The 21950-nt window shown below is 44.9% G+C and overlaps 1 protein-coding gene across 2 annotated transcripts; it reads left to right on the top strand.

Moving 5' to 3' along the window:
- Positions 1 to 35: 35 nt before the first annotated feature.
- IFIT3 (interferon induced protein with tetratricopeptide repeats 3) lies at positions 36 to 21204 on the top strand. Of its 2 annotated transcripts, none has more exons than XM_025448561.3 (2): positions 36 to 279; positions 19255 to 21204. In XM_025448561.3, the coding sequence occupies exons 1-2, from the start codon at positions 275 to 277 to the stop codon at positions 20717 to 20719; spliced, it is 1470 nt and encodes a 489-aa protein (XP_025304346.3). In that variant the 5' UTR covers positions 36 to 274; the 3' UTR covers positions 20720 to 21204. The 2 variants fall into 2 exon arrangements, with proteins under 2 accessions (XP_025304346.3, XP_048964843.1); XM_049108886.1 differs by lacking the exon at positions 36 to 279 and adding an exon at positions 2373 to 3356.
- Positions 21205 to 21950: the final 746 nt, after the last annotated feature.

Genomic DNA, 21950 nt, shown 5'->3' on the forward strand with positions numbered 1-21950 from the left:
TTAAACGACATGCTCGACTTGCTCAGACTGAGTCATCACAGATTGCCCCCATAAGTCTTCTTTTCCTCCTCTCAGGCTGAATCAGTTTCACTTTCCACTTCCCTTCCCTTTCACTGAGGCAATGGCTCAGAAAGGGAGAGAAAACATTAGCTGATGGCCTCCCGCAAGCCCCTTATATAGCTGCTCCAGCGCTGATTTGAGGCAGACTCGGGAAATTTCAGAAGGAATCTGCTTGGACCCCGGTTTTCAGTTTGGAAGAGGAGCAGTTGCAGACATGAGGTCAGTGACACAGGAATGTGTCAGCGCCCTTGATCTCGGATGCAGGTTGTAAAGGCAGCTCTGGGTGCAGGCAGGGTCCTGTGTAGGTGGCTGCTCTTGGATGCAGCCTGCCTTTCTAAGTGGGGGCACTTCCTATGTCTGTGGGTTTGTTTTTTTTTCTGGTGGACACACTCCACTCAGGCTTGTGGAGCTTCTAGCTGGGAGTCTGGATGACAGAAAGGCTTGCAGGAATGTCAGACCCACTGGAGCACAGTTTGCAGATTCAAAGTTATACCTTGTGGGGATTTACTCTTTATGGGCTTTTTGGTGGTTGTTTCCTTTGAAAGGACTAAGGGGCTTTCTTCTTGCTGTTTTGAAAAAAAGTATTTCTTTTCAGCAGATATTATTAAAGATGGAATTAGTACTGCAAACTCAACTTCTGCTGAGAGGAATTTTGCTCTGAAACATTGGGTCAGTCCAAGGTGGGAACTAGAAGAAACAATTCTTACAGATGGGCATTTTCCCAGAAATCTTATAGGAAAACAAAACAAGAAGCTTAGGGTTTGTTTTTATTTCTCTGCTGAGAGCTGAGGAGCAGTAACCAATCTCTCTTCAAAACATAGTGACCTAATCTTTTTTAATACTGATGTAATCTCTGAGAGACTCCTAACTCTGGGAAACAAATTAGGGGTGGTGGAAGGGGAGGTGGGCGGGGGGTGGGGGTAACTGGGTGACGGGCACTGAGGGGGGCACTTGATGGGATGAGCACTGGGTGTTATTCTATATGTTGGCAAATTGACCACCAATAAAAAAAAATACTGGTGTAATCTCTAGTGATGGAAAGCAGGTCAGTGGTTGCCTGGATGGGAGAGGGGGTTGGGGCTGGCTAGGAAGGTACACTGGGGAATCTTTGGGGATGATGTAAAGTCTATAAGGAGATAGTGGTGGTGGTTGCTTGGGTATATACACCTGTCAAAATTCACCAAGCTCTACACTGAAAATGCGTGCATTTTATTGTATGTAAAGTATAATCTTAGCAAACTTGGTTTTTTATTTCTTTTTTTTTTTAAGATTTTATTTATTTATTCATGAGAGACACAGAGAGAAAGGCAGAGACATAGGCAAAGGGGAGACTCGACCTGGGATCATGACCTAAGCCAAAGGCAGACACTCAACCACTGAGCCACCCAGGTGCCTCACAAATTTGGCTTTTTAAAATGCATGTAGATATCCTTAAGTCCTGCCATTAGATGGAGCTAAGAGAAGAACAAGCTGGTCCCATCAAACACCCTTGGGGACCCCAGTGACCACTCAGGGAGTGAGGATTAAGAAAGACCCCCCACACACCCCCCACCCCAGGCTCCCAAGTGCTCTGTGGCTTATATTTGGGGATGTGCTGGCTAAGAGGAAGTCACTATCAAGTGCCTCGGGTTACATTTTTCTAAACATTTATCTCCATGAGTAGAGTTGACCAGAAACCTTGGCCCTGCCCAGCGCCTTGTTAGCCAGTTTGCCCAAGAAGCTTTATGGTGACCTGTGTTTGAGTGTGTTCAGAGCCACTGACCTGAGGAAGTCTGGGAGTGCAGAGGGCTCTTGGACCCTGGTAAACTGATGTCCACATCAAGCTGCCCTGTTTGCAGAGACTGTAAGGACAGGGGCAAGTGGGGCTGCTTCTCCCCAGCTGGGCTGAAAATTGCCAAAGTGGAAAAGCACTTGAGGAGACCCCAGCACCTGCTGGCTGGCTGATGGGTTCCCTCCTCTGCCCCACAAAAAATTCACTTAAAACTACAGCATGAATATGCCAGTGATTGTGGTGGTGGTAACAATGTCTGCGTGGTCAGCAGTTGGTAGTGCCACTCTGTTAAGTCCTTTACATGTTCATATTGCCATCCCAGTAGCCCTAGGAAGGAAGAACTGTGATTTTTTTTTTATTAGTCTCATTTTCTAGATGAGCAAACTGGGGTCCAGAGGGCGAGTTACTTGCCCAGGAGATTAGATGTAGGAGCAGGATCATTAGTGCTAGGCATCTCATAGCTCTGTGTGTAAAGCCCAAGAGGGTGGAGTGTCTTAATGATGGACTGTCTTAATGCTTTTCATGATGCTCACTTTATTTTTTTTTTTAATTTTTTTTTTTATTTATTTATGATAGTCACAGAGAGAGAGAGAGAGAGAGGCAGAGACACAGGCAGAGGGAGAAGCAGGCTCCATGCACCGGGAGCCCGACATGGGATTTGATCCCAGGTCTCCAGGATCACGCCCTGGGCCAAAGGCAGGCGCTAAACCGCTGCGCCACCCAGGGATCCCCATGATGCTCACTTTAGAGGATTAGAAAGGACTAAAAGGTCTGGGCCCTCAGGATCCCAATTTGGAGAACAAGGACCACTGTCTTTGGCAGAGACTCACTCTGTAAAGTGCACAGTGCCATACCCTAGATGAACGAAAAAGTGGATCTCCCCAGGGCATAGTTTCCTATAATTTGGATAGAAGGAAAAAGTAAATTCATTCAAGGCCATTTTGAATATAAGTAAATGAGGCTTAGGACACCATGTAAGAAATATTCCAGAGCTGGTGACAGATAGAAATCCAGATGTCTTGTGGTCATTCTCTATTCTAGATTGCCTGACTCACCGGTTAATACACTACATTATCTCTGACAGGTACATGGGAAACCGCTTTTCAAAATCCTCTTGAAAGGATGCTTCTCAAAATGTGGTACAAGGGCTTCTGCAGGTACAGAGTTCCCAGGGGCTTGTACAAATGCAGATTCCTGAGCCCAAGCCCACCCCCAGACTTCAACAGAAGCTCTGGGAATAGGGCCTGGATATATAATGCCTTTTCTCAAACCTCCAGTTTGTGAGGAGCCCTGTTCCCAGGGGAGGGTGACCTCAGCTCTGACACATTCAGTTTCAGTTTCTCCTCGAAGGGAATCTAGATAGCATGGCATCAGTTTCGTTGTCATTTCCTGTTTGATAAAAGCACAGACCTCAGGGCTAGCTTTCTGGGTAAAAGCCTTTTGGCATTTGCTTCCCATCCACAAGGAGAAAGAAAATCAGCCTGGACCCCAGCTTTTCAGAATTGAGAGAAATAGCCAACATGCGGTAAATATGCCCTACTTTTCTAATAGAAAGTTGAGAATTTCTCACAAATCTTGTTCTTGCATGCAGCTTCCTGAACTATGCTGATTCAGGGCTTGCTTATAGATTAAATACATATTTATCTAATTTGATAGTAAAGGTATCTTAACAGCGCATGCATTTTTAGTTCTGTGGCCATGTCTGATTTACAGACACTGAAGGAAGTGTTCCCAGGGGAGCTGGAACTGGCAGATGGGAAGGACAGGAGCTGAGAGAGCCCAAAGGGAAAGCATGCTCAGATCCCTTTGGCACAATCCCATCAAAAGGGCTGGGGCCCCCCCAGAATAGTTACTGGAGGTCCAGGTCCCTCTTTTGTTTCTCCTGTGAAAAGGCTAAATCAGTGGGTTTTCTTGTGGTAGCTGTGGTTCTTTCAAAAGCATGCTTAGTTCTCTGCAAATGTGCTAAACACTAAGTCAGCACTGCAAAACTCCAGTTCATAATGAGGTTGCTTTTGCCCAGGAACTTGCTCTTTCAGAACTGAGAAATATGTTAAAGGGAAGGAAGAAATACCACCCAAAAATGTGCCACTTTGGCTTGTCAGTTATTTTGAGCCAAAGGCAATCGAGACCCAGCAGACTCCTGGAAAACTTTTACCACTCCCTTAACTGCCTGAAAGAATTTAGATGTGGGGCCTCCCCGCAAAGGCTGCTGTTATCAGAAATAACTTTTTATCTGAGAGACTTGCTTGCACAGCAGGACAAAGGTAGATTATCAACCATCTGCACTGGTTTTCCTGGGAATCCCTCCTCATTGCTTTGAATTTCCAGACCCCCATTCAGTCAGCTGAAGATGAAACCTGAGCCTCACCTACCTGCCTGCCTCTGGGTCTTATACTTTAATGGGGCTCCTACACATACGAAATGGATTTTTTTCTTTCCTGCTCATCTGTCATGTCAATTTAACTATTAAGACTAGCCAAAGAACCTATAGCAGTAGAAAACAATTTTTCTGGACTGGTAGTGTCTACCTTAGGCATCCTCTTACTGATCTGACATCATCCACAGGTATCCCAAATGGTAGCAGATGGCCTGTATCCCAACAGATCTGAGTCCTCTGATAGAATGCAAATTAGCAGGCCCTGCATTCTGAAATCCAGATCAGAAACAAGGCCTAGAAAAAAAAAAAACATATTTAAAGAGGACCACAGGTACCTTACCTACACATTAAATGTTCCCTCCATTGTTTGTATGTAAATATGAGTGAAGGACATCCAAAGTGAGTGGAGATGGGGTGGCATGGGAAATGATGAGGAAGCAGAAGTCAAGCTGAGGAGAAAGCAGAGCAGACACCCAGCACCCACCCCCCAGGTGGGATTTGGGTGACATTCCTCAGGCACTCCTGGCTGCCCTAAAGCTAAGGAAAGGAAAAAACAAATAGTTGACTATAGAGATCACAATCCTACAAGATATGAATCTCCCTCAGTTTACCAATGTCTTAGTAATTCATGAGAACAAAGCATTTTTATCAATAACCTAGCTTTCAAAAGGAAATGTAGATAAAATTAAATGTCCTTATAACCTGCAGCCCATTGATGGATACTTGAAGCTGTTAGAGTGTCCTGTTCCTCCAGGAAGCTCTCAACTATCTTAATGTTAATGACTTGCTAGAAGGGAAAACAACCCTAACTGACTATGGCAAGGCTCTGATATCCTGTAAGATATGAAAATCTTTTTGAAACTTCCTTTATCTTTACCTTCCCCCAACCCCAAAGTCTATAATCAGGCACCCACAACCCCAGGGCAGCTTTTCCTGCCCATGGGTCCTGTCCGCACCCCCTCCTCCCCCGGGGCTTGAATAAAACCGAAGACTTTTTTTTTTTTTTTTTTTTGCACCGAAGACTCAAGAATTCTTTCTTGGCCCTTGGCTCTGAACCTCACCCCATCAAACTTCACCTATATCCCAAAACTACATCATTTGGTTCCCTGACTAGGAATCGAATCTGCATTATGAAACTATATCAGAAGAACTTTGATACAAAGTAAGACTTGCCCATTTAGGGGCTGTTTTAAGATGAAAAACTGGCCACTGGCAATCTCTGCCAAAAAGGGAAGTCTTCTTGGAGCCTTACTGCTCACTCACAGTGTGGTGTGAGCCAAATCATCCGAAGACCTGGTACAAATGCAGACCTGGATCCAGTAGGGGTGGGATGCTGCCTTTTTAACAACCCCCTACAGATCCAGGTCTGTATTTGTACAAGGTCTTTGGGTGACTTGGCCCCTGTGCACGTCAAAGCACTGCTCTGGAGAGTTCTTTGGCTCACTTTCTGAAGTGATGGGCTCCCTGGGTTGTGCCTGTTCTGACCAACTCATTGGGCATGAGGTCTGCCTGTCCCTGCACAAGGTCAACAGGAGCATAACTAGAGTATCCCTTGGTATAAGCTGCCTCAGTAATTCCCTGGAAACTCCTATTCTTATCATATGAGGTAAGAACTCTTTCCAAAGATTTCAAGATTCTACTCAAGTAACGGCTTTGACTAGGCCCTGGAAGAAGTAGCATCTACGCTGGGGTCTGTGGGTAATGCCAACAGGCTGTCACCACCCAGGGAGATGAGTGGGAGAAGCACAGAGTATCCGTGGGTTAAATCCAGGTATTTCCTAAGGACTGGTACTGCTGGTTTTATCTGCTTTGGCCAGAAAAACCTCATGGCTGCAGCTGGAGGCCATGAGAAGTCTCTTCCTGGGCCAGAGGGACTCCCACCTCCCAGGGTTTTTCTAGACACAGAATCTCCAGATAGGAAGGGCATTCAACTCTCCATGTTTCACCTGAACTTAGACATTCTCTTTATCAAGTTTCTGCAACAGTCATCCTACCTGCTTGCTTTTTTTCCCTTTAAATATCTGAATTTAATTATTGCTCAGTAATTTCATAAATTTCATACATATACATACAAAGAGTGTTTAGAGCAACTTTGAAAAACACATATGAGCTAAATTAGTAAGTGAGGAAGCCTTGGCAAATGGGTGTTAGTTTTAAAAAAGACAAGTGGGGGCACCTAGGTGGCTCAGTGGGTTGAGTATCTGACTTGGTTTTTGGCTCAGGTCATGATCTCAGGGTGGTGGGACTGAGCCCCATGTCAGGCTCTGCACTCAGCAGGAAGTCTGCTTGAGATTCTCTCTCTCCCTCTCCCTCTGCTCCTCCTCACACGCGCTCTCTCTTTCTCTAAAATAAATAAATAAATAAATAAATAAATAAATATTAAAAAAACAAAGAAAAGAAAAGATGCCTGATTTGACTTCAGGCTTCTTAAATTTTAAGATTTGCTTTGTGGCCTAACATAGGATCTGTCCTAGATAATGTTCCATGTGCACTTCAGAGGACTGTGTATTTTGCTGCTGTTGGATGGAGTGTTCTGTGAATATCTAAGTTCATTTGGTCTATAGTGTTGTTTAAGTCCCATGTTTCTTTATTCATTTTCTGTCTGGAGAATCTATCCACTGTTGGAAAGGGATGTGACAGTCCCCTGCTGTTACTGTATTGTTATCTATCCCCCTGCAGGTCTATTAATATTTGCTTTATATACTTAGGTGCATAAACATCCTATTCTGGGACTGACTGCTTTGTCATTATACAATGACTTTCCTTCCCTCTTTGACTTGAAGTCCATTTTGTCCAATATAAGTGTAGCTACCGCTGCTTTCTTTGGTTTGCATGAAATACCTTTGCGTCCCCTCCTTTTCCGTGTGTGTGTGTGTGTGTGTGTGTCCCAAAAGCAGAAGGCAGCATGTGTTCTTTTATATGCATTCAACCATTCTATGTTTTTTGATTGGAGAATTTAGCTCATTTATATGTGAAGCAATTTTGGATACTTATAGACTTATTATTGTCCTTTTGTTCATTGTTTTCTCCCCACTTGACAATCCCTTTGCTTCCTTCCAATTCCCTTACTCCCTCTGTGATTTAATGCTTTTCTGTATTAGTAGCATGCTTGTATTCTTTTCTCTTTACCTTCTTGTGTATTTAATACATATTTTTCCTTTGTGGTTACCGTGACACTCAAATAAAGCATCTTATATTTATAACAAACTATTTTAAGTATATAACTTAGGGTTTTTTATTTTATTTATTTACTCATGAGACACACAGAGAGGCAGAGACATAGGCTCTATGACTTAGGGAGAAGCAGGCTCCCTGCAGGGAGCCCAATGTGGAATTTGATCGCAGGACCCCAGGATCACAACCTGAGCCCAAGGAGATGCTCAACCACTGAGCCACCCAGGCGCTGCTATAACTAAAGTTTGAATGCATACCTTTTTAATCCTCCTGCCCTGACATTTGTGTTTCTGATGTCACAATCTGTATCTTTTTACATTGTCTATATATTAACAAATTATGGTAGTTATAGTTATTTTTTAAGAACTTTATCTTTTAATCATATTGCATTTATAAGCAATTTACCTACCAAGGCAATGGCATTTTAGGGCAAATCTCCTGAATGCCAGCTCTAAGTTTCTCCTTCTTCTTCTTCTTCTTCTTCTTCAGATTTTATTTATTTATTCATGAGAGATACAGAGAGAGAGAGGCACAGACACAGGCAGAGGGAGAAGCAGGCTCCATGCAGGGAGCCCGACGGGGGGATCGGGTCTCCAGGATCACACCCTGGGCTGAAGGCAGGCGCTAAACCGCTGAGCCACCCAGGCTGCCCTCATGTTTCTTCTTATCAAGATATCAGGACTCCCTGTCCAATATACTTTGCACCAAATTTTACTTCGGGGTGGTGGGGAGGGTATCAGGTATTGAATATCTAATCAAATTCAAAACCTACAGAGGAAGGCTTATGATACCAATTTAATATCAGTTTTCAATAGATTTTATAATTATGAAGCCACTTAAATAGTTGGCTATCTCCCTGAATAAACTGCCCTTTGTTACCATAAATTTCTTAGCATGGCCAGCTCTAGCATTCATAAAGTGGTGGTATGGATGGAATATCTGTAAGAGTTCAATCCACAAGGCTCTCTTATGGGTTCAGTAACATTGAGTGAGTTTTTCTGCTTGCCTTACACATCATGAGCCACTGCAATCTCCTAGAGCTTATATATGACAGGGTTAGAATATGTTTCATCTTGGAGAGAGAATCTTTATCAGTAACTGCTTAGAAATGTAGTCTGGTAAGATCCCTCTGGTTTACTGATATGTCAACCTGCATCACCACCATGGGGAAAAATAAGAAAGTGTTATCAAACTGGCAAGGTGGTTTCTGGTTTTGTTGCAGCAAAAACATCCAAAGTCACCCGCCCTTCTGTAGGCTTACTGAGAAGCTAGATGAATACTCTCTACCAATCCTTAGAATGTTCACCTATCATTTCCAGGCACCTAACCCTACAGATACATTCTACTGATCTGAAACTCGTGCCTTCCCTCTTCTCTCTACATGCCCTAATTGGGCAATCAGCAAAGTTAACTAATCTTGAAACATGGAAATGACTTTATCAGTCCTTAATTGCATAACAGTTATAAACATATTTGTTCAGTAATCATCTTTGTAATTTTCTCTTAATATAACTTTTCTAATAATTGCTACCCTGAGTTATGATCTCTAGTCCTTCAAACAGGGCAGCTAGAATCACCAGGTGAAGCCAAATTGGAAAGCCCTAGAATGGAGACAAAAGACAATGGCATTGTGGTTCTCTAGCCAGGGACCAAGAGAATGGAAAAGACTACCAAGACTAGAGGCCCACACATAAAAACATATCTAGATAGATAGCAACATCCCCCTCTTCCTTTGCCTTGAGTCAATTCTCTCGCCTCTGTGTCTTTGGCTTACATGAGCTTTGCCAGAGAAACACAGAAGCTAGAGCAGAGCGTTTGCATCAGTGGTGTGTGGGCTGGTGCTGATCCATAGGAAACTGCAAATAAACTCACTGGCTCCTCAGTGAGCAAAATGTATTTTGACCAGTTAAAGGACTTCCCTTCATTCTGATTATATTTTTTACTTCTTCAGTGATGATAAAAATGATTCTTTCCTTCTCTCTCTCTCTCTCTCTCTCTCTCTCTTTCTTTTTAATAGTGTTGGTGAGCATAGGTGGTTGGTATCTTTTGGGATACATTTTCTCCCAATGTCATTGTTTTGCCAAATAAGCTGGCAGATCTATTTGGCTCATAACCTTTTTTCTGAAGTTGTGCTAGTATGTGAAATCTGAAACTAGGAACAGTAACTGAGTTTCATGATTTTTGGAGCTTCTTTCCAATCTCATGGAACCTACTGGTAAGAAAGAAGGAACACAACTCAATAAAACACCTCCCAAGCCCCAGGCAAATATTGACATGAGAACACACTTTGAGAACTCCATAACTTATTTAACTAAATAAAGCAAATGGTCTCTCTTGGTGTCCTCCAACTACAAAGCTCAAATTTGTCAATTTTGTTTGTTTCTCAAAACAAATTCATTCTGTCTGGGGATCTGGCCTGTGTCAAGGAGACTGCATAAATCAGGCTGAAACTGAACCTCCAGGGGTCTGTGTGTGTGACTGTAGGGAGATGGTGGAGATGCTGAAGGGGAAGGCTCAGTCTCACAGTATGGTGGCAAACACCCCTGACATTTTGTTTCTCTACATGGCTCTTATTAAAAATAAAAATAAATAAAAACTAAAATAAGATGTTATTTATTTATCTATTTGACAGAGAGAGAGAGAGAGAGAGAGAGAGAGAGACAGAGAGAGAACAAGCAGGGGGAGCTGCAGGCAGCAGAAGAGGGAGAAGAAGACTCCCCACTGAGCAGGGAGCCTGACATGGGGTTGCATCCCAGGACCCCAAGGTTATGACCTAATCTGAAGGCAGATGCTTAACCAAGTAAACCACCCAGGGGCCCCTCTATGGCTCCTTCTAACCAGTCTGGGAGCTCCTAGGCCAAAGGACCAGGATAACTAACTTTTATTTTTCTTAGCATCCTTCAAAACTAACCAAGTGACACAAAGGAGTGGCCCTATAGAGGGTCGCTGGATAGCTGCATCAAACTAGCCCAGAATGTGAAGGCTGAGCAGTGACTTCTAATGGAGTGGGACAAGAGATCCCAGTACCTCTCCCTGCTGTGCTCTCCTCCCATCCACCCCAATTGCCCTGCATGTCTGCCCGCACACTGGAAGGGACGTGCTCCACGGATTCTTGTACAGACCACAGCAATTGGAGGTGAAGCCAGGAAGCAAGAGGAAGAGTACCTCCTCTACTGTCTAGAAAAACTTTAGGGGTGGATTAGTCAGCACTCTCCTGAAAAACAGAACTAGTAGGAGATACATATATGTACATTTAAACTGCTAGGTGATGGCAGGCCCCATCCACCAAGACTGGGGAGACAGAACAGGCATTTGTTAAAGGCAGTTGTTCCAGACTCTTCCATGTGTTTACTGGCCAAGAAGTAGACTCTTCTGATACCATAATAGAGGAAATCAGTCAGCCTACTCCAGAGTTCAGGCTTCACGAAGGCCTTTTCTTTTCTTTTTTTTTTAATAAAATAATTTTTATTGGTGTTCAATTTACCAACATACAGAATAACACCCAGTGCTTATCCCGTCAAGTATCCCCCTCAGTGCCCGTCACCCACTCACCCCCACCCCCCGCCCTCCTCCCCTTCCACCACCCCTAGTTCGTTTCCCAGAGTTAGGAGTCTTTATGTTCTGTCTCCCTTTCTGATATTTCCCACACATTTCTTCTCCCTTCCCTCATATTCCCTTTCACTATTATTTATATTCCCCAAAGGAATGAGAACATACACTGTTTGTCCTTCTCCGATTGACTTACTTCACTCAGCATAATACCCTCCAGTTCCATCCACTTTGAAGCAAATGGTGGGTATTTGTCATTTCTAATGGCTGAGGAATATTCCATTGTATACATAAACCACATCTTCTTTATCCATTCACCTTTCGATGGACACCGAGGCTCCTTCCACAGTTTGGCTATTATGGACATTGCTGCTAGAAACATTGGGGTGCAGGTGTCCCAGCATTTCATTGCATCTGAATCTTCGGGGTAAATCCCCAACAGTGCAATTGCTGGGTCGTAGGGCAGGTATATTTTTAACTGTTTGAGGAACCTCCACACGGTTTTCCAGAGTGGCTGCACCAGTTCACATTCCCACCAACAGTGCAAGAGGGTTCCCTTTTCTCCGCATCCTCTCCAACATTTGTGGTTTCCTGCCTTGTTAATGTTCCCCATTCTCACTGGTGTGAGGTGGTATCTCATTGTGGTTTTGATTTGTATTTCCCTGATGGCAAGTGATGCGGAGCATTTTATCATGTGCCTGTTGGATATGTCTATGTCTTCCTCTGTGAGATTTCTCTTCATGTCTTTTGCCCATTTCATGATTGGATTGTTTGTTTCCTTGGGTTTGAGTTTAAAATGTTCTTTATAGATCTTGGAAACTAGCCCTTTATCTGATACATCTTTTGCATATATCTTCTCCCATTCTGTACGTTGTCTTGTAGTTTTGTTGACTGTATCCTTTGCTGTGCAAAAGCTTCGTATCTTGATGAAGTCCCAATAGTTCATTATTGCTTTTTTTTCTTTTGCCTTCAGGGATGTATCTTGCAAGAAGTTACTGTGGCCAAGTTCAAAAAGGGTGTTGCCTGTGTTCTCCTCTAGGATTTTAAAGGAATATTGTCTCACATTTAGATCTTTCATCCATTTTGAGTTTATCTTTGTGTCTGGTGCAAGAGAGTGGTCTAGTTTCATTCTTCTGCATGTGGATGTCCAATTTTCCCAGCACCATTTATTGAAGAGACTGTCTTTCTTCCAATGGATAGTCGTTCCTCCTTTATCTAATTAGTTGGCCATAAAGTTCAGGGTCCACTTCTGGGTTCTCTATTCTGTTCCATTGATCTCTGTGTCTGTTTTTGTGCCAGTACCACACTGTCTTGATGACCACAGCTTTGTAGTACAACTTGAAATCTGGCATTCTGATGCCCCCAGCTATGGTTTTCCTTTTTAAAATTCCCCTGGCTATTCAGGGTCTTTTCAGATGCCACACAAATCTTAAAATAATTTGTTCTAACTCTCTGAAGAAAGTCCATGGTATTTTGATAGGGATTGCATTAACGTGTAAATTGCCCTGGGTAACATTGACATTTTCACAATATTAATTCTGCCAATCCATGAGCATAGAATATTTTTCCATCTCTTTGTGTCTTCCTCAATTTCTTTCAGAAGTGTTCTATAGTTTTGAGGGTATAGATCCTTTACCTCTTTGGTGAGGTTTATTCCTAGGTATCTTATGCTTTTGGGTGCAATTATAAATGGGATTGACTCCTTAATTTCTCTTTCTTCAGTCTCATTGTTAGTGTATAGAAATGCCACTGACTTCTGGGCATTGATTTTGTATCCTGCCACGCTACCGAATTGCTGTATGAGTTCTAGCAATCTTGGGGTGGAGACTTTTGGGTTTTCTATGTAGAGTATCATGTCATCGGCAAAGAGGGAGAGTTTGATTTCTTCTTTGCCAATTTGAATGCCTTTAATGTCTTTTTGTTGCCTGATTGCTGAGGCTAGGACTTCCAGTACTATGTTGAATAGCAGTGGTGAGAGTAGACATCCCTGTCTTGTTCCTGATCTTAGGGGAAAGGCTCCCAGTGCTTCCCCATTGAGAATGATATTTGTTGTGGGCTTTTCTTAGATGGCTTTTAAGATGTTGAGGAATGTTCCCTCTATCCCTACACTCTGAAGAGTTTTGATCAGGAATGGATGCTGTGGGTTCTCAGGCAAGATGGCGGAAGAGTAGGGTCCCCAAATCACCTGTCTCCATCAAATTACCTAGAAAACCTTCCAATCATCCTGAAAATCTATGAATTCAGCCTGAGAATTAAAGAGAGACCAGCTGGAATGCAACAGTGAGAAGAGTTCGCGCTTCTATCAAGGTAGGAAGACGGGGGAAAAAGAAGTAAAGAAACAAAGGCCTCCAAGGGGGAGGGGCCCCGCGAGGAGCCGGGCTGAGGCCGGAGCGAGTGTCCCCAGGACAGGAGAGCCCCGTCCCGGAGACGCAGGAGCTGCACCGACCTTCCCGGGCGGAAAGGGGCTCGTGGGGAGGTGGAGCAGGACCCAGGAGGGCGGGGATGCCCTCGGGCTCCCCAGGACACTAACAGAGCAACTGCGCGCCCAGGAGAGTGCGCCGAGCTCCCTAAGGGCTGCAGCGAGCACGGCGGGACCCGGCGGGACCTGGAGCAGCTCGCAGGGGCTCGGGCGGCGGCTCCGCGGAGGGGGCTGGACGGCCCCGGGAGCAGCTCGGAGGGGCTCGGGCAGAGGAAGAGGCTCCGTGCGGAGGGGGCTGCGCGGTTTCAGGAGCAGCTCGGAGTGCTCGGGCGGAGGCTCCGCGGAGGGGGCTGCGCGGCCCGGGAGCGCGAATCCAACAGCGCAGGCTCCGGAGCACAGGGCGCCGGGACACAGCCCAGGATCCGGCCTCCCCCGGGACAGGCAGAGGCCGGGAGGGCCCAGGACAGCGAGGACGCTCCTGCCCCAGCTGAGCAGATCAGCGGCCCCGCCCCGGAGCCTCCAGGCCCTGCAGACGGAGTTCCTGCCGGAGCTGAATCCAGGTTTCCAGAGCTGGCCCGCCACTGGGGCTGTTCCTCCTGCGGCCTCACGGGGTAAACAACCCCCACCGAGCCCTGCACCAGGCAGGGGCACAGCAGCCCCCCCAACTGCTAACACCTGAAAATCAGCACAACAGGCCCCTCCCCCAGAACACCAGCTAGACTGACAAATCCAGGACAAGCCAAGGGACTTAAAGTACACAGAATCAGAAGATACTCCCCGGTGGTTCTTCTTTTTTTTTTTTTTTGTTTTGTTTTGTTTTGTTTTGTTTTGCTTTTTGATTTGTTTCCTTCCCCCACCCCCTTTTTTTCTCCTTTCTTTTTCTTTCTCTTTTTCTTCTCTCTTTTTTTCTTTTCGTTTTTTTTTCTTCCCTTTTTTTTCCTCTTTCTCTTTTCTTTCCTTCTTTCTCTCCTCTCTTTTTCTCTTTTTCCCAATACAACTTGCTTTTGGCCACTCTGCACTGAGCAAAATGACTAGAAGGAAAACCTCACCTCAAAAGAAAGAATCAGAAACAGTCCTCTCTCCCACAGAGTTACAAAATCTGGATTACAATTCAATGTCAGAAAGCCAATTCAGAAGCACTATTATACAGCTACTGGTGGCTCTAGAAAAAAGTATAAAGGACTCAAGAGACATCATGACTGCAGAATTTAGAGCTAATCAGGCAGAAATTAAAAATCAATTGAATGAGATGCAATCCAAACTAGAAGTCCTAACGACGAGGGTTAACGAGGTGGAAGAACGAGTGAGTGACATAGAAGACAAGTTGATAGCAAAGAGGGAAACTGAGGAAAAAAGAGACAAACAATTAAAAGACCATGAGGATAGATTAAGGGAAATAAACGACAGCCTGAGAAAGAAAAACCTACGTTTAATTGGGGTTCCCGAGGGCGCCGAAAGGGACAGAGGGCCAGAATATGTATTTGAACAAATTCTAGCTGAAAACTTTCCTAATCTGGGAAGGGAAACAGGCATTCAGATCCAGGAAATAGAGAGATCCCCCCCTAAAATCAATAAAAACCGTTCAACACCTCGACATTTAATAGTGAAGCTTGCAAATTCCAAAGATAAAGAGATGATCCTTAAAGCAGCAAGAGACAAGAAATCCCTGACTTCTTTGGGGAGGAGTATTAGGGTAACAGCAGACCTCTCCACAGAGACCTGGCAGGCCAGAAAGGGCTGGCAGGATATATTCAGGGTCCTCAATGAGAAGAACATGCAACCAAGAATACTTTATCCAGCAAGGCTCTCATTCAAAATGGAAGGAGAGATAAAGAGCTTCCAAGACAGGCAGCAACTCAAAGAATATGTGACCTCCAAACCAGCTCTGCAAGAAATTTTAATTTTAAGGGGGACTCTTAAAATTAAAATTCCCCTTTAAGAAGAAGTTCAGTGGAACAGTCCACAAAAACAAGGACTGAATAGATAACATGATGACACTAAACTCATATCTCTCAATAGTAACTCTGAATGTGAACGGGCTTAATGACCCCATCAAAAGGCGCATGTGTTTGAGGTCCTTCCAAACTTCTTGTTGTGATTTAGTTCTAATTTCAAGGCATTATGGTCCGAGAATATGCAGGGGACAATCCCAATCTTTTGGTATCGTTTCAGACCCGATTTGTGACCCAATATGTGGTCTATTCTGGAGAAAGTTCCATGTGCGCTTGAGAAGAATGTGTATTCAGTTGAGTTTGGATGTAACGTTCTGTAGATATCTGTGAAATCCATCTGGTCCAGTGTATCATTTAAAGCTCTCGTTTCTTTGGAGATGTTTTGCTTAGAAGACCTATCGAGTATAGAAAGAGCTAGATTGAAGTCACCAAGTATAAGTGTATTATTATCTAAGTATTTCTTCACTTTGGTTAATAATTGATGTATATATTTGGCAGCTCCCACATTCGGAGCATATATATTGAGGATTGTTAAGTCCTCTTGTTGAATAGATCCTTTAAGTATAATATAGTGTCCCTCTTCATCTCTCACTACAGTCTTTGGGGTAAATTTTAGTTTATCTGATATAAGGATGGCTACCCCTGCTTTCTTTTGAGGACCATTCGAATGGTAAATGGTTCTCCAACCTTTTATTTTCAGGTTTTAGGTGTCCTTCTGTCTAAAATGAGTCTCTTGTAGACAAGAAATAGGTGGGTCCTGCTTTTTTATCCAGTCTGAAACCCTGCGCCTTTTGATGGGGTCATTAAGCCCGTTCACGTTCAGAGTTACTATTGAGAGATATGAGTTTAGTGTCACCATGATATCTATTCAGTCCTTGTTTTTGTGGATTGTTGTACTGAACTTCTTCTTAAAGGGGAATTTTAAGAGTCCCCCTTAAAATTTCTTGCAGAGCTGGTTTGGAGGTCACATATTCTTTGAGTTACTGCCTGTCTTGGAAGCTCTTTATCTCTCCTTCCATTTTGAATGAGAGCCTTGCTGGATAAAGTATTCTTGGTTGCATGTTCTTCTCATTTAGGACCCTGAATATATCCTGCCAGCCCTTTCTGGCCTGCCAGGTCTCTGTGGAGAGGTCTGCTGTTACCCTAATATTCCTCCCCATAAAAGTCAGGGCTTTCTTGTCTCTTGCTGCTTTAAGGATCTTCTCTTTATCTTTGGAATTTGCAAGCTTCACTATTAAATGTCGAGGTGTTGAACGGTTTTTATTGATTTTAGGGGGGGATCTCTCTATTTCCTTGGATCTGAATGCCTGTTTCCCTTCCCATATTAGGAAAGTTTTCAGCTAGGATTTGTTCAAATACATATTCTGGCCCTCTGTCTCTTTCGGCGCCCTCTGGAACCCCAATTAAACGTAGGCTTTTCTTCCTCAGGCCGTTGTTTATTTCCCTTAATCTATCTTCATGGTCTTTTAATTGTCTCTTTTTTCCTCAGTTTCCCTCTTTGCCATCAACTTGTCTTCTATGTCACTCACTCATTCTTGCACCTCGTTAACCCTCGTCATTAGGACTTCTAGTTTGGTTTGCATCTCATTCAATTGATTTTTAATTTCTGCCTGATTGGATCTAAATTCTGCAGTCATGAAGTCTCTTGAGTCCTTTATGCTTTTTTCTAGAGCCACCAGTAGCTGTATAATAGTGCTTCTGAATTGGCTTTCTGACATTGAATTGTAATCCAGATTTTGTAACTCTGTGGGAGAGAGGACTGTTTCTGATTCTTTCTTTTGAGGTGAGGTTTTCCTTCTAGTCATTTTGCTCAGTGCAGAGTGGCCAAAAACAAGTTTTATTGGGAAAAGGAGAAAAAGAGTGAGAGAGAAGGAAAGAAAAGAGAAAAAGAAAAAAGAAAAAAGGAAGAAAAAAAGGAAAAAAGAGAAGATAAAGAGAAAGAAAAAGAAAGAAAGGTGAATAAAAGGGTAGGGGAAGCAATCAGAAATCAAAAAGAAAAAAAAGAAGAAGAAAAAAACACGGGGGAGTATCTTCTGCTTCTGTATACTTTAAGTCCCTTGACTTCCCCTGGAACTTGTCCGTCCAGCTGGTCTTCTGGGGGAGGGGCCTGTTGTGGTGATTCTCAGGTGTTAGCACTTGGGGGAGCTGCTCTGCCCCTGCCTGGTGCAGGGCTCAGTGGGGGTTGTTTACCCCGTGAGGCCCCAGAAGGAACAACCGCAGTGGCGGGGCAGCTCTGCAGCCCTGGATTCAGCCCCCGCAGTAGCTCCGGAGCTCTCTGTCTGCAGGGCCTGGAGGCTCCGGGGCGGGGCCGCTGATCTGCTCAGCTCGGGGCAGGAGCGTCCTTGCTGTCCTGGGCCCTCCCGGCCTCTGCCTGTCCCGGGGGAGGCCGGATCCTGGGCTGTGTCCCGGGGCCCTGGGCTCCCGGGCCTGTGCTGTTGGATTCGCGCCCCGCCCCGCAGCCCCCTCCGCGGAGCCGCCCCCGAGCCCCCCCAGCTGCTCCGGGTCCCGCGTGCGCGCTGCAGCCCTTAGGGAGCTCGGCGCACTCTCCCGGGGCGCAGTTGCTGTTACTGTCCCCGGAGCCCGAGGGCATCCCCGCCCTCCTGGGTCCTGCTCCACCTCCCCGCGAGCCCCTTTCCCCCGGGGAGGTTGGTGCAGCTCCTGCTCCTCCGGGACGGGGCTCTCCTGTCCTGGGGACACTCGCCCCGGCCTCAGCCCGGCTCCTCGCGGGGCCCCTCCCCCTTGGAGGCCTTTGTTTCTTAATTTCTTTTTCCCCGTCTTCCTACCTTGATAGAAGCGCGAACTCTTCTCACTGTAGCGTTCCAGGTGGTCTCTCTTTAAATCTCAGGCCAAATTCGTAGATTTTCAGGATGATTTGAAGGTTATCTAGGTAATTTGGTGGGAACAGGGTGACTTGGGGACCCTACTCTTCCGCCACCTTGCCCCTCCTCCTCCACTAAGGCCTTTTCTTCAGATTCTACCTGAAGGTTAAGACAGGATGGACTCTGGGATGGAGAACTCTTGGCTGTCCTGTCATCAGTTCTGCCTTGCACTAGAGCCATCAACTTTGCTCAGATCAAAAGTAGGCAGGTAAACATAGTGGCCTTACAATGTTCTACCCCAACTGCTTTTTCTGTGACTTTGTATATTTGTCAATAGCAAAACCGAGCTGGATCTTTAGCTTTATTCCCATTTCTTTATACAAGAGTCTTTATATAATTGGACATATTTTTTGGTTTTCCTCACAGAGAATTTTAACCCTCTTTTTATTCTTTCTACAACAATTTCTACATATACTTAATTTTGCCTACTTTTTTCTCTACTTTCCAGTAAAATAAAGGTTAAAGATTCTCCCTACTGCTGGTTTAAAATGTGTGTGTGTGTGTGTGTGTGTGTGTGTGTACACACAAAAAAATGAAAAAGAGAGATTTGTTATCAGGAGTTGACTCACATGATTATGGAGGCTGAGGATCATAACCATGGTCCACTGTCCACAAGCTTTAGACCCAGGAGAGCCCATAATGTAATTCTAGTCAGACTCCAAAGGTAGAACTAGAGGTATAATGCCGTAAGCTCTAGTCCAAGTCTGAAGGCCTGCGAACCAGCAATGCCAACAGTAAAAGCTCCAGTCTAAGGAGAGAAGACCAATGTCCAGCTCACACAGCCAGATAGACAGAATTCACACTTCCTCCCTTTGTGTTCTACTCAGGCCCTCAGCAGACTGGGTGGTGCCCATCCACTCCTGGAGGGCAGTCTGCTTCCACTCATTCTCCTGAGTCAGCTGCTAATCTCTCTTGGGGACATGGTCACAGGCACCCAGAACTCATGTTTAACTAGACATCTGGGCATCCCACAGCCTGGGCAAGCTGACCCACAAAATCAACCTGTAATTGCATCCCGGGGTGAGGTGCCTGGCAGGAGCACATCACAGTGACCATGTTTATTTTCTCCACAGTGAGGTCAACAAGAATTCTCTGGAGAAAATCCTTCCACAGCTGAAGTGCCATTTCACATGGAACCTACTTAAAAAAGATGGTGTCTCACCTGATCTAGAAGATGCAGTGTGTCACCAGATTGAATTCTTAAACACTGAGTTCAAAGCTACAATGTACAACTTTTTGGCCTACATAAAACACTTAAGTGGTCACAACGAGGCAGCCCTGCAGTGCCTAAGGCAGGCTGAGGAGCTGATCCAGCAGAAGCACTCTGATCAAGCAGAAATTAGGAATCTGGTCACCTGGGGTAACTATGCCTGGGTCTACTATCACCTGGGCAGATTTGCAGATGCTCAGATTTATGTGGACAAAGTGAGACAAGTATGTGAGAAGTTTTCAAATCCATATAGTATTGAGTGTTCTGAGCTCTACTGCGAAGAAGGGTGGACACGGCTAAAGTGTGGAGCAAATCACAATGAAAGGGCCAAAGTGTGTTTTGAGAAGGCTCTGGAAGAGAAGCCCAACAACCCAGAATTCGCTTCCGGACTGGCCATAGCAATGTACTGTCTGGATAATAAACCACAGAAGCCAGTCTCCATCAACATTCTGAAGCAGGCCCTTGAGCTGAATCATGACAATCAGTACATCAAAGTTCTCTTGGCCCTGAAATTACAGAGGATGAATGAAGAAGCTGACGGGGAGCAGCTGGTTCTGGAGGCCTTGAAGAACGCTCCTTGCCAAACAGATGTCCTTCGTAATGCAGCCACATTTTACCAAAAAAAAGGTGACCTAGACAAAGCTATTGAATTGTTTCTAAGGGCATCGGAATCCCTTCCAAACAATGGTTACCTCTATCACCAGATTGCATGCTGCTATAGGGCAAAAGTCAAACAAATTCAGAATACAGGAAGATGTGAAGCTAGTAGGAACAGAGAAAAGATTGAAGATCTAAAGAAGTGTGCTATTGACTTTGTGATTAAAGCTATTGAGAAGGGAGTAGATCCTCTGTATGCATATGCTGATATCACTGATCTCCTGGAAACAGAACCATATTATCAGGTAGCTTGCAGTAAGGAGCTCCCCAGCACTGAGAGGCAACAACCCCACCAGCACTATCCCAATTTTCAGGGGCATCAGGGGAAGGGGAAGTCTGAAGACACCGCTACCCAACATGATTTGGAGGATTTCCCCACAAGAGCAAAATCAACAGAGGAAGGAAAGACAAAATACTCACCACAGAACATGGCTGGAAATCAGCTTCCACAAAATGCACCGAATTCTTGGTATCTCCAAGGATTAAAACACAAGCTGAATGGAGAGCTACTGCAAGCAGCTGAGTGTTATGAGAAGGAGCTGGGCTATCTCTTAAGGAACAGCCCCACAGGCATAGGCAGCTTTTTCCTGCTGTCTTCTGAGCTTGAAGAAGGTGGTGAGGCAGTGGGTGAGGGCCCGTGCAATCCCATTCTCAGAGCTCCTGAGCCCTGAGCTGAAATGCAGAGGAGGGACAGGAGCACTGTCCAGGGACCCAGGACACTCCGAGATGGCTTTAGAGGACATTTGTAGAGTTGCTTCCTCATATCTGTCTCCCCTGTCAGTCTCAGCCATGCACACCCTTCTAGTCTGCAGGCCTTACTACATACACAATTACCAGTGGAAACGGCTTCAGGGCTGTGTGATGCTGATTAAGTCTTAGTTTGCACTCAGGTCATCAGATATCCCCCATCTCTGCCCTGTTTACCAAGGCAAACAGCTGGCTGCCGCCTGCCAACAGCTCTCCTGTCCCATTGCTATCTAGCCTTTCAGGGTGGGACCCCTGAAAGACCACCTTTTGACTAACCCTAGAATATACTTTATCTCTTACTCTTGGCTCCAGCCTTGTGTTTATATAAATTGATTGTGATACTCTGATAAATATGTATTCTTGACAGTGATGCTACAATAAATTTTAAAATCTTGACTCAGGATAGAAAGCAATTGTGTGGTTTGCATTGTGACTGTGAGTGATATTCATTCCTAAAATTTCTCTTTGGGACACTGTCTAGGGACAGTGGGTCATTGCTACAGCCATATACCATACTATTCTCAACATGCCCCATGTTAGCACCAAGGAGGAGCTGGCCTGCCTTTAGCCATGGGAGCTGTGACTCTTGTTCTAGTCCAGGGGCCTTGGCTGAGCCCATGGCCAAGTTGGCAGCTACTGCTACTGAGCAGGGTTGCTATGCAACCAGAAATACCTGGGCAGTGGCCTCCCTAACAATGTGTAAGGGGCACCAGTACAAGGCTAGCTATAGAGACAAGGATCTTCACCTTCCAAAGCAAATGAAAATATTCAAGTATCCTCCCAGCTGGAGAAACCCTTAGTGCTGTCCATCATGCAGCTAAGAGGTCTACTGAGAGCTCTATCGACCTCTCCTCAACCCACAACAATGCCTGTGTTCATATGCTTTTCTACTGGTATCATCAATTGTCTATGTGCAGAGGAAGATTGTTATGTGCCAATTCCCAGACAAGACAGAGGGACCGGCATTCCCATCTCCTTTGTAAGTGGAAAGTTCAGAAACTGGACTCTTCACTCACATAGAAGGGGAATTCTGGGAAGGTTCTTTCTAAGTTACATTGGCTAAAAAAACAGCTGACTTTGATGAGGGTGCCCCCCATCCCTGAATTATCTGCTGGCTCCAACAAGGCTGAGAGAGCAGCCAGTGCCCAGCAGTCA

Source organism: Canis lupus, chromosome 4 (assembly GCF_003254725.2).
Source record: "Canis lupus dingo isolate Sandy chromosome 4, ASM325472v2, whole genome shotgun sequence".
Taxonomy (NCBI): Eukaryota; Metazoa; Chordata; class Mammalia; order Carnivora; family Canidae; genus Canis; species Canis lupus.